Genomic DNA, 13819 nt, shown 5'->3' on the forward strand with positions numbered 1-13819 from the left:
GAGTTATCTGGAAAGACAGATGTGACTCAATCTTTCAGGGAGTTTCTTTAAATCCTTATAATTCTGTGCACAAAATAAATTATCACTTAAAGTCACATATGCATAATTCTAGCCATGATAATGGCACTAAATCTCTTACGGTCATTTATGAATCTTAAATAATGGCACTAACTCCCGGTTCCATGTATAATATTTGTCAATAATTTTACGTGTAAGAGTAAGAATCAGTGGCGGAGCCAGAAAACTCTATGTAGGGGCTTAAGAAAAATATTAAAAAAGGACTGAATTTAGATATTTGGTGGACTAACCACTAATTACAGAATAAAATGAAGGGGACTTATATAGTTATGTATATTTTTTGGGGACTATAGCTATGATAAGTCAACCCTATCTCGGCCACTAATTACAGGATAATATGAAGGGGACTTACATAATTATGTATATTTTTTGGGGACTATACCTGGTAAGAACCGTGGCCTTCAAGTGACCGAGTCTTGGCAACCAAGATCCAACACCGATATATGTGAATCAGCCTTGAACGAAGCTCGAGTCAGCAGCTGAAAAACGCACCATTCAGCAAATAGCATAATAGGACAGGGGTAGTTCGGTAATTTCCGTTTCTTATCACAAACGAGGCTTGGACCTGTGGATGGATAATAAATTGGACCTAAGGCTAAGATTGCATCCTCCAAAGTCCGAACTCCTAACCATTAGGGTTTAAATAAGAAGACGGAAACCCTCTTTCATCTTGTTACTTCTTTTCTCTTTTTCTTTCTTCTTCTCCTTCCACTGCGGCACTTCCTCTCAGGTAAATTAGGGTTTCCAGTTTATACATCTAAGATTTTATGGTTTTTCAGTATCATCATCTGTTACTAATATCTTGATTTGATTTTGTTTGTTTATTGAAACTCGGATTTGATTTTATAGAAGTCAACAAATCATTTTTCAGATGCTGATTTTGTGTTTTGAGTTTAGCTTAGAAAATTTCAGATCTGATTGTTTTCTAGATAGATTGATTGTTAAATCTTAATCCATCATGTTCGTATTGAATATCTGTGCTAGATTGTATTGTTTTTGTTCAATCTTAGGGTTTTAGCTTTATCTTGGTCGCATTTTCAAAGTAAATCTATGATAACGTAGAGATTTGAGTATTTGTTTTGGTATTTAATGATTCGATGAAATAATAATCCTGTTAATCCATGTGTTTTTGTAATCTTAGTGTTGTAGATTTTATAAGATTTGTGCTGTATTTTTAATGATTTTTTTTTGTTCTGAGTTTCAGATGTAGATTTTAAACATCAATTTGTGATATTTGTTAACTGTAATTTGACTCGGTGTATCTGTTGTTTGTGTTTTACGTTTCAGGGATTTGCCTGTTCAGTGATATTTGGTATTGACAAAGTTATCTTTTACAGAAGCAAAGATGGTAAGCTTTCTGCAGACTATTTATTATGTTCAATATGCTATGGTTTTATGATTGGCCTGTTTCTGATACTCTTTTTATGGTGTAATCTGTGCAGGTGAAGTTTACAGCTGAAGAGCTGCGTCGGATCATGGACCTGAAGCATAATATCAGGAACATGTCCGTCATTGCTCATGTCGACCATGGTATGCGACTGTGTAGTATTATTGTTTTCGCGTTTAGATTGGTTTGTGCATAAAGTTGGTTAGCTTAGCTCATATTTTTATGTATGTTTTGCAGGAAAATCAACACTTACTGATTCTCTTGTGGCTGCTGCTGGTATTATTGCCCAAGAAACTGCTGGTGATGTTCGTATGACAGATACCCGTGCAGATGAGGCGGAACGTGGTATTACAATTAAATCTACTGGTATCTCTCTCTATTATGAGATGTCTGATGAGTCTTTGAAGGCCTACAAGGGTGACAGAATGGGTAACGAGTACCTCATCAACCTTATCGATTCACCTGGTCACGTCGACTTTTCTTCTGAAGTCACAGCTGCATTACGTATTACTGATGGTGCACTTGTTGTGGTGGACTGTATTGAGGGTGTCTGTGTCCAAACCGAGACTGTCCTTCGACAAGCTCTTGGAGAAAGGATTAGGCCTGTGTTGACTGTCAACAAGATGGACAGATGTTTCCTAGAGCTACAGGTTGATGGAGAAGAGGCTTATCAGACCTTCTCCAGAGTTATTGAGAATGCCAATGTTATCATGGCCACTTATGAAGACCCACTCCTTGGTGACGTCCAGGTTTATCCTGAAAAAGGAACTGTCGCCTTCTCTGCTGGTTTGCACGGTTGGGCTTTCACTCTAACCAATTTCGCAAACATGTATGCTTCTAAGTTCGGTGTTGAACACAGTAAGATGATGGAGAGGCTTTGGGGTGAGAACTTCTTTGACCCAGCAACTAAGAAGTGGACTAATAAGAGAACCGCGTCTCCTACATGTAAGCGTGGGTTTGTCCAGTTCTGTTATGAACCCATCAAGCAGATCATTGCCACTTGCATGAATGATCAAAAAGACAAGTTGTGGCCTATGTTGCAAAAGCTTGGTGTTACAATGAAGAATGATGAGAAGGAATTGATTGGAAAGCCCTTGATGAAGCGTGTGATGCAGACTTGGCTCCCTGCAGCTACTGCCCTACTTGAAATGATGATTTATCATCTCCCCTCTCCCCACACAGCTCAGAAGTATCGTGTTGAGAACTTGTACGAGGGTCCTCTTGATGACCAGTATGCTAATGCCATCAGAAACTGTGATCCTGAAGGTCCTCTTATGCTCTACGTGTCTAAGATGATTCCCGCCTCCGACAAGGGTAGATTCTTTGCCTTCGGTCGTGTCTTTGCTGGTAAGGTTGCAACAGGTGCTAAAGTCAGAATCATGGGGCCTAACTATGTTCCTGGTGGGAAGAAGGACTTGTACACCAAGAGTGTCCAGAGAACTGTTATCTGGATGGGAAAGAAACAGGAGTCTGTTGAGGATGTTCCTTGTGGTAACACAGTTGCCCTGGTCGGATTGGATCAATTTATCACCAAGAATGCAACCCTCACAAACGAGAAGGAAGTTGATGCTCATCCTATCAGAGCCATGAAGTTTTCTGTCTCTCCCGTTGTTCGTGTTGCTGTCCAGTGTAAGGTTGCCTCTGACTTGCCCAAGCTGGTTGAAGGGCTTAAGCGTCTGTCCAAATCTGACCCTATGGTTGTGTGTACCATTGAGGAGTCAGGAGAGCACATTATTGCAGGTTTGTCATCCCTTCTGTTACTATTCATCATCTTCCTTCTGTTACTGGACACACACTCTCTCATGTGAAAGTGGATTAGATCTAAAATGTTTTTCTTTCAGGTGCTGGAGAACTCCATCTTGAGATCTGTTTGAAGGATTTGCAGGATGATTTCATGGGTGGTGCTGAAATTGTGAAGTCCGACCCCGTGGTGTCTTTCCGTGAGACTGTGCTTGAAAAGTCTTCAAGAACTGTGATGAGCAAATCTCCAAACAAGCACAACCGATTGTACATGGAGGCACGTCCTCTTGAGGATGGACTTGCTGAAGCCATTGATGATGGTCGTATTGGTCCAAGAGATGATCCTAAAGTTCGTTCAAAGATCTTATCTGAAGAGTTTGGATGGGATAAGGATCTTGCAAAGAAGATCTGGTGTTTTGGTCCCGATACTACTGGTCCAAACATGGTTGTGGATATGTGTAAGGGAGTTCAGTACCTTAATGAAATCAAGGATTCAGTTGTTGCAGGTTTTCAGTGGGCGTCAAAGGAAGGTGTGCTGGCAGAAGAGAACATGAGAGGTATATGCTTTGAAGTATGTGATGTGGTTCTCCATTCTGATGCCATTCACAGAGGTGGTGGACAGGTTATTCCTACTGCTAGGAGAGTTATGTATGCCTCACAGCTCACAGCTAAACCCAGACTTTTAGAACCTGTGTACCTGGTCGAAATCCAGGCTCCCGAAGGTGCTCTTGGTGGTATCTACGGTGTTCTCAATCAGAAGCGTGGTCACGTCTTTGAGGAAATGCAGAGACCAGGAACTCCTCTGTACAACATCAAAGCATATCTACCTGTCGTTGAGTCATTTGGTTTCTCTGCCCAGCTTAGGGCTGCCACATCAGGACAGGCTTTCCCCCAGTCTGTGTTTGATCATTGGGATATGATGATGGCTGATCCTTTGGAACAAGGCACTCAAGCTTCAGATCTTGTGACTGAGATCAGGAGGAGGAAGGGTTTGAAGGCTCAGATGACCCCTCTATCTGATTTTGAGGACAAGCTTTAAGTACGAGGTATATTTCTTTTTTGTATGAATTGAGATGCTAAGTTGTCTTAAATTTCCGGCATTAGGTTGATATGGTATCTTCTTCCTTTCTTATCTTTTTACCGAAGCTTATTCTTTGTTATCTATGGTGCTGATTTTTTGTGGGTAATGTTTTGATGGACAGGTTACTCGTAAAAGTTCCTGGAAGTGAAGAGCTAGATGCCATTGTTGATCCGAACTAGAGTTTTGGTTGGGAGAGTGTTAATCCTAAAAGACCCCTCTTTTGTTTTCCATTTTGGTTTTTCTTCTGCTGGGTGTGTAACACTATTAATATTTACGAAACTTTCACAATGTGTTCTCGTGATTTTGATCCATGAAACAACATTTTTCCCAGTAGCAAGTCTTTGTAGTTTATAATAGGGATCCATGAACATCAATGAGATGGTTTTTGTTTGCAGCTTATTATTTTGGATGCTGATGGTAGTGTTTATATATTGCTTTGTTGTGGGATGTTTTTTTTTTTGTTTCCATCTGCCAATACAATTGTGGAGTTGCCAAAGTAGTTGGATGGTACGTTGTTTACTTCATAGATTTTTCATGGACTTCTTTAGGGTGCACATATAGTCACAAGAGAAATGAAACATGGGCACGCTGTTTGAAATCCTGGACAACTCATGCATATCTATCCTTCTAGACCTGTAAATCCTAATAATGAAGGATTCTAGTGACAGAAGTAACTTACAGGGATTTTCAGCTTTTTGCTGCTTATACACAAATGAGTGAAAAGTCTTTTGGAGAAGCTTGTGATCAAGTTTGATTTAGAAGCTCCGAACTATTGAAGCCAAGTGCAGTTGATATCAGACCATTTGGTTTTTAGGTTGAGTCTGACCCAACCCTGACTGAGGGAATAAAATTTCCTTTATTCATGGGATCAATCTACTGACTGTCTCGACACTTATGAGTCGGTTGATTTTGGTGGTAGAAACAAATCAAACCTTAATGAAACAATGAAAACTAAGAATCCAAAACTAATAACCCGCAGCCCTATATTTCTTAGGAAAATGACCGATGGACTGTCAGAACAGTGATACTACATTTTTGCACTCAAATTCAAGAACATCACATGATGGCTTGAGTGTAGTTCTGCGCATTTTTATATAAAAGATGGTTCTAATGCAATCAGCAGTGACCTCAGGACAGCATCAACCACAGTAGTGTTGTGGGGAAGTAAATGTCCACCATCGGAAAGTTCATAATACTTGATCCATGGCAGACGTTCTGCAACATAACACTGTATTTGACATGAGATAATCCTGTCTTCACAACCTTGCCGAATTTGAACTGGATTTCCATAATTTTCAGGAAATGGATTCTCTAGTCCCAGTGGGTCGAAATCCCACCTTTCCCAAAACCAACCATCATATCTCTAATGAGTGACTCGTATATACCTTGTTGGTTTACTTTCTCCTGAAATAGCATAAAAATCACCAGTAAACAAAAATAAGAAGTTCATATTATAAAAGTTTGTGATAGCAAGCAACTCGTCATATGTTCTGACATGTTAACTGAACAGATAAGGGTATAGCAGTACAACGTGATTGTCAATATTTTCATAAACATAAACACTCGATGATACTTCGGACGAGCATAGTACAGGTCCTGGAACACTAGTAGCTGAAGCAAGAGCTTTCTCAATCAAACTTGAACCTCCTTCTAATTTCTTGCTTAGTTTTCAAATCAGCACACAACTGCCTATTTATAGGCTACAAATGCCGACGCTATATTTTCTAGAATTTTCTTAACTAAAACTAATTTGACAGGTTCTAGAGAATTAGTTCTCTATTTTTTACTTAACCAACTAGTTATCTTTTCACACTGCAATAGCCGACCTTTCCAACTCTAGTATTCTCTAGACATTTCTTACTCATCATACTTATCTAACTAGCTGACTATCTAGATTGATCTAGATTTATCCAACATTTCCAACACACCCCCTTAATTTGTAATTGGAGGTAACATATTCGATTTCGGTCTTCACCCAGTCTTTCAGCTTCTAGTCCTCCCCGTGTAGCTCTCTTCTTTATTTCTCCATAGTTTTGTCCGTCTTCTTCGGGTGAAGATCGAAATCGATATGTTGTGCCATTACAAATTAAGAGGGGGTGTTGCAGTTGTAATTTGTAATTGTCTAGCACAATCTAGACAAAGTCTAGTTAACAAGTTAAAACAAGTAAACTAGAATATCAAAAACAAGCAATCTAGAAAAATTCTAGATAGTCAGCTAGTTTGATAAGAAAGAACGTAGGAAGTTAAGAAAACGCTAGAGTGAACTAGGGTCAGTTGGTTGTTTTACTGTTATCTAGATATATCTACTATCTTGGCATTGTATGGTCGGTCTTGTAAGCCTATAAATTACAATCAACGCTAGAGTTGAGTACTCATTTATAACTCAAGCAAGAAATACCAACAAGAGAGTGAGTTTACAGAGATAGCCTTGCTTCATCTACTAGAATTTTAGGAGCTCTATACCAGCAATGCTAAGGCAATTCTACGTTTGGAAGAACTATCATGTGTTTTTTTCTATAGAAATTTCAACAGTGATGTTAACTTAATGAGACCTAACTTATCATGCCACCTTCATTGTTGCTAGAGATGTTCATACCTGACCAGGCTTTGGGTTGTCTATCATCCTTCGCAAAATCACTGTCTGAGGTGCTAAAAACAGCTGGATTCTCACGACAGCCTTCCTCCATTGCAGACATCGAGGGAAACCATTTTTGAGTAAAGCACCAGTATAGTAATTGCGGGGCATAATGTGCTACTCTATAAATCCATTGATCCTGCAAGAGCAATTTCTTGTATGCCATTTTCGATGCATTGGAAGGAAAGGAATGCCACCATTAGTTAATTATTGGAGCCACTAATGATGCACCTGCAATCCTGCAAAATTATACTATACCTCTCAAACAAATAATATGAAAAGTTTGCTACAGAACGTTTGTAGATATCTTTAGAGAAGCAATGTTGAGGAACAGTTCTTCCTTGCTTCTCTGTTCTGATTCTCTGTTGATTTATTTCAGGATTTTTACTTTGTGGTTTAAGAGGCAAAGCAGGAATATTAGTGTCTTCATAAATCTCAATATCACAATCACTAACCAGATCATTAAGATTGGCATCGACACTATTCCTCAATATTGCTTCTTTAAAGATATCTACAAACTTACAGGATCAAGATGGATTTAACTTACAAAGAAGTCGAATTCAAACTTGGAATCATTGATTAATACCTGTTTGGAATGTATTTGAGACAACCCCAAACAGGGTAACCTCCCAAAGAAACACCAACTACGTAAAATTTCGAACCAAGCTCTAACTGATCCGCAAGTTCTTGTATGTCAAAGGCTTCACTTCTCACAGATCTCTTCGGGTTTGGATCACTCTCTCCATACCCAGCTCTGTCAAATGTCAATAAATAAACACCTAACTCCTCTACAACTTCCTGCAAGAAATATAGCAATATAAGTTATAAAACATTGTTTATCACAAATATAAGAGAATTTAAAACAATTACTCTTATCTCTTTTTGTGTTTGTACTTCGGATGCTGGCAGGTAAAAGTCTTTGGCGTCATTGAACCCGTGAATGAACAATGATCTTAAACCGAGCTTTAGATTTAGGTACACCAGATTCTTTGTATGCAAGGTATCTTCCATCACTGAGTCTGATTCTAGGAGACGAAACAGGAGGACCATCTAAAGACCCACATGGTTTGGGAATCGGTGGTTTTATAGATTGATAAATATACCCAATAACTCCCACCAACAGCCCCACTGTAACCTTGATCAACATATTCGACTGCAATAAGAAGAACATAGATCAATCTCAAGTTAGTCCAAGGAAAAATAACATGTAAAAAAGTTACCTGAAAAGGAATTTTGAGATGGAGATTCATGTATAAAGCTTGAAAGGATAACAAACGATGATACTCTTGGTTGAAGTACAATGAACCTTCACTTTTAAAGAGATAAAATCATAATGAGCCATTAATTCTATTAATAAATGCAGAAAGATACATGATATTTCATATTATTGCACCTCAACATGATGACCGACAGACTGCGAATACTTTCTACTGTAATTACATAAAATTCATTTACAAATGACATTAAGAAGTTCAAATTTTAAGAGTTTGTGATTTTAATCAACTCTTTCAATTATCCCGGCTTGCTAACCCAACAGATACAGGTAAAATGTTATATTAACTTGATGGACATTAACAAAAATGAGACTCAGTGACACATGTTTTGTTTTCTGGCCCATACCTGACCAAGATGTCACGGAAGATAAAAGACAAATCGAATTTAACTTACTGGACTATGCACCAAGACAAGAAAAGATAACACATCATCGCTAGAGATATTCATACCTGCCTAGGCTTTGGTTTTTTTTATCACTGTCTGAGGTGCTAAAAACAGCTGGATTCTCACAACAGCCATCCTCCATTAAGAACATCGAAGGAAACCACTTTTGAGTAAACCACCAATACAGTAATCGTGGGGCATAATGTGCTACTCTATATATCCATTGATCCTGTAAGAGCAATTTCTTGAATGCCATTTTCGGTACATTTGAAGGGAAGGAAGGCCACCAGTAGTTTACTACCGGATGCACCTGCAATCCTGCAAAAAATTACAATTAGGACCGAGATGGATTTGATATTGAACTTAGAAAGAAGTCGAATTCAAACTTGGAATTGTTGATCAATACCTGTTGGTATGTATTTAAAACAACATCAAAGGCTTCCAATGAAACACCATGTAAAATCTTGAACCAAGCTCTAACTGATAAGCAAGTTCCTGTATGTCAAAGGCTTCACTCTTCACAGATCCCTTTGGGCTTGGATCACTCTCTCTATACCCAGCTCTATAAAATGTCAAGAAATAAACACCCAACTCCTCTACAACTTCCTACAAGAACTACAACAGCAATACGTTACAAAACATTATGTGTCACCACATACGAATCTAAGAAAATTCAACACAATCATTCTTTATCTCAGTTTGTGTTCGTACTTCGGATACTGGCAGATAAAAGTATCTGGCGTCACTGAAGCCGTGAATGACATTGGTCTTAAACCGAGCTTTAGATTTGGGTACACCTGATTCTTTGTATGCGATTTATCTTCCATCACTGAGTCTGATTCTAGATGAAGAAGCAGTAGGACCATCTAAAGACCCACATAGTCTGGGAACCGGTGGTTGTATAGCCTGATAAACAAACCCAAGAACTCCCACCACCACCACCAACACCACCATAACCTGGATCAGCATATTTGACTGTAATGAGAACGACGCAGATCAGTGTCAAGTATAACTTATAAGGAAAAATCGATGTGTATAAAGTTGCATGTAAGAAAATTACCTGGAAGGGGATTTTCAAATGAAGATTCATTAAAAAAGCTTGAAAAGGATAACAAACACTAATATTCTTGGTTGAAATATGGTGAATCTTAACTTTCAAAGTGATAAATTTATAATAAGTCACTAATGAGAAAGATACATGATTTCTGATACACTACCACCTTAATAAGCATCTCATTTACACTTTACCCATAAGAGAGTTGGTTATATGAAAGATGGTTCTTCTCCTATTAAGAGAGCCTTTAAGATGGCACCCGATATAGTGGTGTTGTAAGGCATCAAATGACCAACATCAACAACCTCCCGGTACTTGATCCATGGAAGTCTTTCTGAAACATAACGTTGTAGCATAAACGGAAAAATCCTATCTTCATAACCTTGCCAAATTTGAACAATATGCTCATTTCCAGGAAATGGGTTCTTCAATTCCATAGGATCAAAATCCCAACTTCCAAATGCCACCATTAAATCTCTATGTAGAGACTCAAATACACCCTGCTGTGTTCCCTTTCCCTGAAAAGTAAGCTAGATGTCAGCGTCAAAAATCACAATTTAACAAGCATAATGGGTTGCAGAATAAACCACGTCTATATAACCTTTCAATACCTGATGAGGATCTGGGTTTTCAGCAATCTTTTTCAGTATCTCTCTGTCTGAGATACTAAACAGATCTAGCTTCCCCTCTAAACTAGACAGAGAAGGAAACCATTTCTGGGTTAACCACCAGTGAAGTATCTGAGGTGCATAGTGGGTTACCCTAAATGCCCATTGATCTTGCAAAAGATGTCTTTTAAACGCAATTTCAGATAAATTTGAAGGAAACGAAGGCCACCAGTAATTAATCATTGGAACTACTAAAGATGCACCTGCAATCCTACAATTATAAAAATTGCACGAAAAATAAGTAAATTTCTAGAAAATTAAAAAAGGCGAAACAATAATTGAGACAAAAATAGAAAATTCAGTACCTATTTGGTATGTGTTTGAGACAGCCATAAACTGGGTAAGCACCCATAGAAATCCCAATAAGGTAAAACTTTGAACCAAGCTCTAATTGATCAGCAAGTTCTTGAATATCAAATGCATCACTCTTCACTGATCTTTCAGGGTTTGGATCACTTTCTCCATATCCAGCTCTATCAAATGACAAAATATATACCCCAAGCTCTTCAATTAGTTCCTACAATCACAAAACAACAATCGATTACTAAAAAAAAATAGTTCAGTTCTATGAAAGAAAAGTTGGTAGAAATCTTACTTTGGATGCTCTGAGATAGAAATCTTTGGAATCACCAAAAGGATGCACAAGTATGAGTTTGAACTGAGCTTTAGCTTTAGGTACACCTGATTCCAAGTAAGAAAGATGTCTTCCATCTCTGAGCTTGATTCTTTGTGAAGTAATTGGTGGACCATTGAAAGACCCACATATTTTTGGAGGCGGTGGTTTGATTGTTTGACATATCCAACCTATAATTCCAACTAGCAAGACAACTGCGATCTTTCTCAACGTAGTTTCCTGTTAGGAAGAGAACAAAGATTGGTTCCTGGTGGGTATACGATTCTTGATAATGTTTTTAGATAAGTCACTGTTTTAGGTGTTGGATAAGCATTAGACAGGTGTCACAAAAAGGGTGGGTAATCTGCTCCACTACAGATACAACATACCAAGGTGTGTTTCTGGAAAAACCATGCTCTCATCTATCATGTTGTACCGTGCTCCGATTTCTCCCTTTCTTTGGAATAGGAGGGACCATAAAACTCACCAGATTTCAGACCAACAATACCACTGTAGTCTTACAAATTACAATCAACACATATCTGTATCAAATCACTTCACATGAGTAAGTGACTAAGTGAACACAGCGGAGTAAAATGCAAACTCAAAAGCAAGAGGTTTACCTGAAAGGAGATGCAAATGATGCACCTGCAATCCTGCCCCAACAACACCAGCAAAAGCCTGTAAGACTGTAACCTTAATCACCATACTCTACTCTAACAGGAACAACACAGGTCAATATCACATTAGTCTTCAATGTAAGGAACTAAGGGTAAAAACTGAGTACAACGAAGTATGTAAACCGATTACCTGAAATGGGGTTCCCAAAAAGACAATGGCAATAGATCAAATCAAAGATTCGTGTTTAAAGCTTGAGAGGGATGACTAGATAAGTACATCGATATTCTTGGTAAAATTACAATGAAAGTTTCCTTAATATTAGATAATATCACAATGAGCTGTTAACGCTTATATAACTGCATACAAAGATGCATACTGTTTCATACTGTTACACCTTAGCACGATGAGCGACAGACTAGGAGAAATGAAGCAAATAAAGTATTACAACATATTTATACATATACAAACTACAAAGTACTTCAAACTTTATTGCAAGTATTTCATTTATACTCTATGTGACAGAGAATTTGTCATACAAAAGATGGTTCTTCTCCTATCAATAGTGATTTTAAGATGGCGTCTGATATCGTGGTATTGTAAGGCATTAAATGACCACCATGAACAACCTCATGATACTTAATCCATGGAAGTCTTTCTGAAACATAGCGTTGTAGCATAAATGGAATAACCCTATCTTCATGACCTTGCCAAATTTGAACAACATTTTCCTTTCCAGGAAAAGGATTCTTCAATTCCAAGGGATCAAAACCCCAATTTCCAAAACCAACCATTAAATCTCTATGCAGAGACTCAAAAACACCCTGCTGCGTTACCTTTTCCTGAAATGCAAGAGTCACAATAAAAACGACATTGCAACAAACTACATTCATCAGAAATGAGCGAAATTTATCTAATCTTTCAATACCTGATTGGGATTCGGGTTTTCTGCAATCTTTTTCAACATCTTTCGGTCTGAGTTACTAAAAATCTCTATATTCCCCTCTAAAGCAGCCAATGAAGGAAACCATTTCTGTGTCAACCACCAATAAACTAATTGAGGTGCATAATGTGCTACCCTAAATGTCCATTGATCTTGCAAGAGCAGTCCCTTAAAGGCCCTTTCGGATATATCCGCAGGAAAAGACGGCCACCAAAAGTTTATCAATGGAACTACTAAAGATACACCAGCAATCCTGTAACAATGATATCACAAAACAACATTTCATTTCAAAAATCCCCAGAAAAATATCAAGAACTTCGACGAAATCAGTAAATTCAGTACCTAATTGGTATGTATTTAAGACAACCATAAACTGGGTAAGCACCCATTGAAACCCCAACAATGTAAAACTGATCTCCAATCTCCAACTGATCAGCTAGCTCTTGAATATCAAATGCATCACTCTTCACTGACCTTCTAGGGTTTGGGTCACTTTCTCCATACCCAGCTCTATCAAATGTCAACATATACACTCCAAGCTCCTCAATTACTTCCTACAACACACAAACCAACAGAGGGTCATTCATATAAACTTCAATTAATCAATTACACAAACCATTTCTCATCAAAAAGAAAAATCTTACTTTAGAAGCCCTAAGATAAAAATCTTTGGAATCACTAAAACCATGACTAAGTATGATCTTAAACTGAGCTTTCTCTTTGGGTACACCTGATTCTCTGTAAGAAAGATGTCTACCATCAATTAGCTTGATTCTTGGTGAAGTGATTGGTGGACCATTTACAGACCCACAAATTTTTGGAGGTGGTGGTGTGATTGTTTGATATACCCATCCTAAAATTCCAACGAACAACACAACTGCAATCTTTCTCAGCATAATTTTCTCTTTGGAAGTGATCAAAGAAGGGTTTTTTGGGGTTTGAGATGGAGTTCTACTTCTAGGTTCAATTTTAAGATATCTGAGCTCAGTTTACCAGATTAGTTCGACTGGTTACTGGCACAGTGACAAACACAGATGTCGTATAAAGGGACAAAGCTGAATGTGTCACTATGCCACGTAGTGTCCATGTATGTGATGGGCTCCACCCCATCCACACATCCGAGAATACCGAAATGGTGTTCAGGGCTTCAGGCTCTAGCCAACTGAGGCTTAGCCCAGATGGTGAAAATGCTAGAAAGAGTCCAAAAGGTCACACCCAAAATAAGAATCCTGTTTTGAGATATATATATACCAGGTATCACCCGGGTCTATGACCGGAGCTCAACCTTTTAGAGTTTTGTTTAGTGTTTGGTCGGGTCGGTCAATATTTTCCTATGTTTTAGT

At 38.2% G+C, this 13819-nt stretch overlaps 3 protein-coding genes and 1 pseudogene across 3 annotated transcripts; 1 reads left to right on the top strand and 3 right to left on the bottom strand.

Moving 5' to 3' along the window:
- The first annotated feature begins 694 nt into the window (after nucleotides 1-694).
- On the top strand, nucleotides 695-4715 carry LOC113322019 (elongation factor 2-like). The gene is made up of 6 exons (XM_026570017.1): nucleotides 695-808; nucleotides 1366-1426; nucleotides 1521-1608; nucleotides 1703-3205; nucleotides 3307-4251; nucleotides 4408-4715. The coding sequence occupies exons 2-5, from the start codon at nucleotides 1424-1426 to the stop codon at nucleotides 4242-4244; spliced, it is 2532 nt and encodes an 843-aa protein (XP_026425802.1). The 5' UTR covers nucleotides 695-808; nucleotides 1366-1423; the 3' UTR covers nucleotides 4245-4251; nucleotides 4408-4715.
- Nucleotides 4716-5123: 408 nt separating this feature from the next.
- LOC113320631 lies at nucleotides 5124-9433 on the bottom strand (annotated as a pseudogene).
- Nucleotides 9434-9704: 271 nt separating this feature from the next.
- Nucleotides 9705-11446, bottom strand: LOC113320629. Its single transcript, XM_026568530.1, has 5 exons — nucleotides 11305-11446; nucleotides 10898-11155; nucleotides 10608-10819; nucleotides 10246-10513; nucleotides 9705-10152 (listed from the first exon to the last, which is right to left on the bottom strand). Exons 1-5 carry the CDS (start codon nucleotides 11335-11337, stop codon nucleotides 9844-9846), a joined length of 1080 nt encoding a protein of 359 aa, XP_026424315.1. The 5' UTR covers nucleotides 11338-11446; the 3' UTR covers nucleotides 9705-9843.
- A 315-nt stretch (nucleotides 11447-11761) lies between these two features.
- On the bottom strand, nucleotides 11762-13478 carry LOC113320630. The gene is made up of 4 exons (XM_026568531.1): nucleotides 13121-13478; nucleotides 12819-13030; nucleotides 12462-12729; nucleotides 11762-12375 (listed from the first exon to the last, which is right to left on the bottom strand). Exons 1-4 carry the CDS (start codon nucleotides 13370-13372, stop codon nucleotides 12067-12069), a joined length of 1041 nt encoding a protein of 346 aa, XP_026424316.1. The 5' UTR covers nucleotides 13373-13478; the 3' UTR covers nucleotides 11762-12066.
- Between the last annotated feature and the right edge of the window lie 341 nt (nucleotides 13479-13819).

Source organism: Papaver somniferum, chromosome 11, assembly GCF_003573695.1.
Source record: "Papaver somniferum cultivar HN1 chromosome 11, ASM357369v1, whole genome shotgun sequence".
Lineage (NCBI taxonomy): Eukaryota > Viridiplantae > Streptophyta > Magnoliopsida > Ranunculales > Papaveraceae > Papaver > Papaver somniferum.

Bases quoted from the DNA above. Each gene is read 5' to 3' on its own strand.
- LOC113322019 (XM_026570017.1), top strand. The intron at 1,609-1,702 runs GTATGCGACTGT...TATGTTTTGCAG, and splicing joins CATTGCTCATGTCGACCATG to GAAAATCAACACTTACTGAT. The intron at 3,206-3,306 runs GTTTGTCATCCC...TTTTTCTTTCAG, and splicing joins AGGAGAGCACATTATTGCAG to GTGCTGGAGAACTCCATCTT.
- LOC113320629 (XM_026568530.1), bottom strand. From the start codon at position 11,337: ATGAGAGCATGGTTTTTCCAGAAACACACCTTG. The intron at 10,514-10,607 runs GTACTGAATTTT...TTATAATTGTAG, and splicing joins CTCAAACACATACCAAATAG to GATTGCAGGTGCATCTTTAG. The intron at 10,153-10,245 runs GTATTGAAAGGT...CTTACTTTTCAG, and splicing joins AAAACCCAGATCCTCATCAG to GGAAAGGGAACACAGCAGGG.
- LOC113320630 (XM_026568531.1), bottom strand. From the start codon at position 13,372: ATGCTGAGAAAGATTGCAGTTGTGTTGTTCGTTGGAATTTTAGGATGG. The intron at 12,730-12,818 runs GTACTGAATTTA...TCATTGTTACAG, and splicing joins CTTAAATACATACCAATTAG to GATTGCTGGTGTATCTTTAG. The intron at 12,376-12,461 runs GTATTGAAAGAT...CTTGCATTTCAG, and splicing joins AAAACCCGAATCCCAATCAG to GAAAAGGTAACGCAGCAGGG.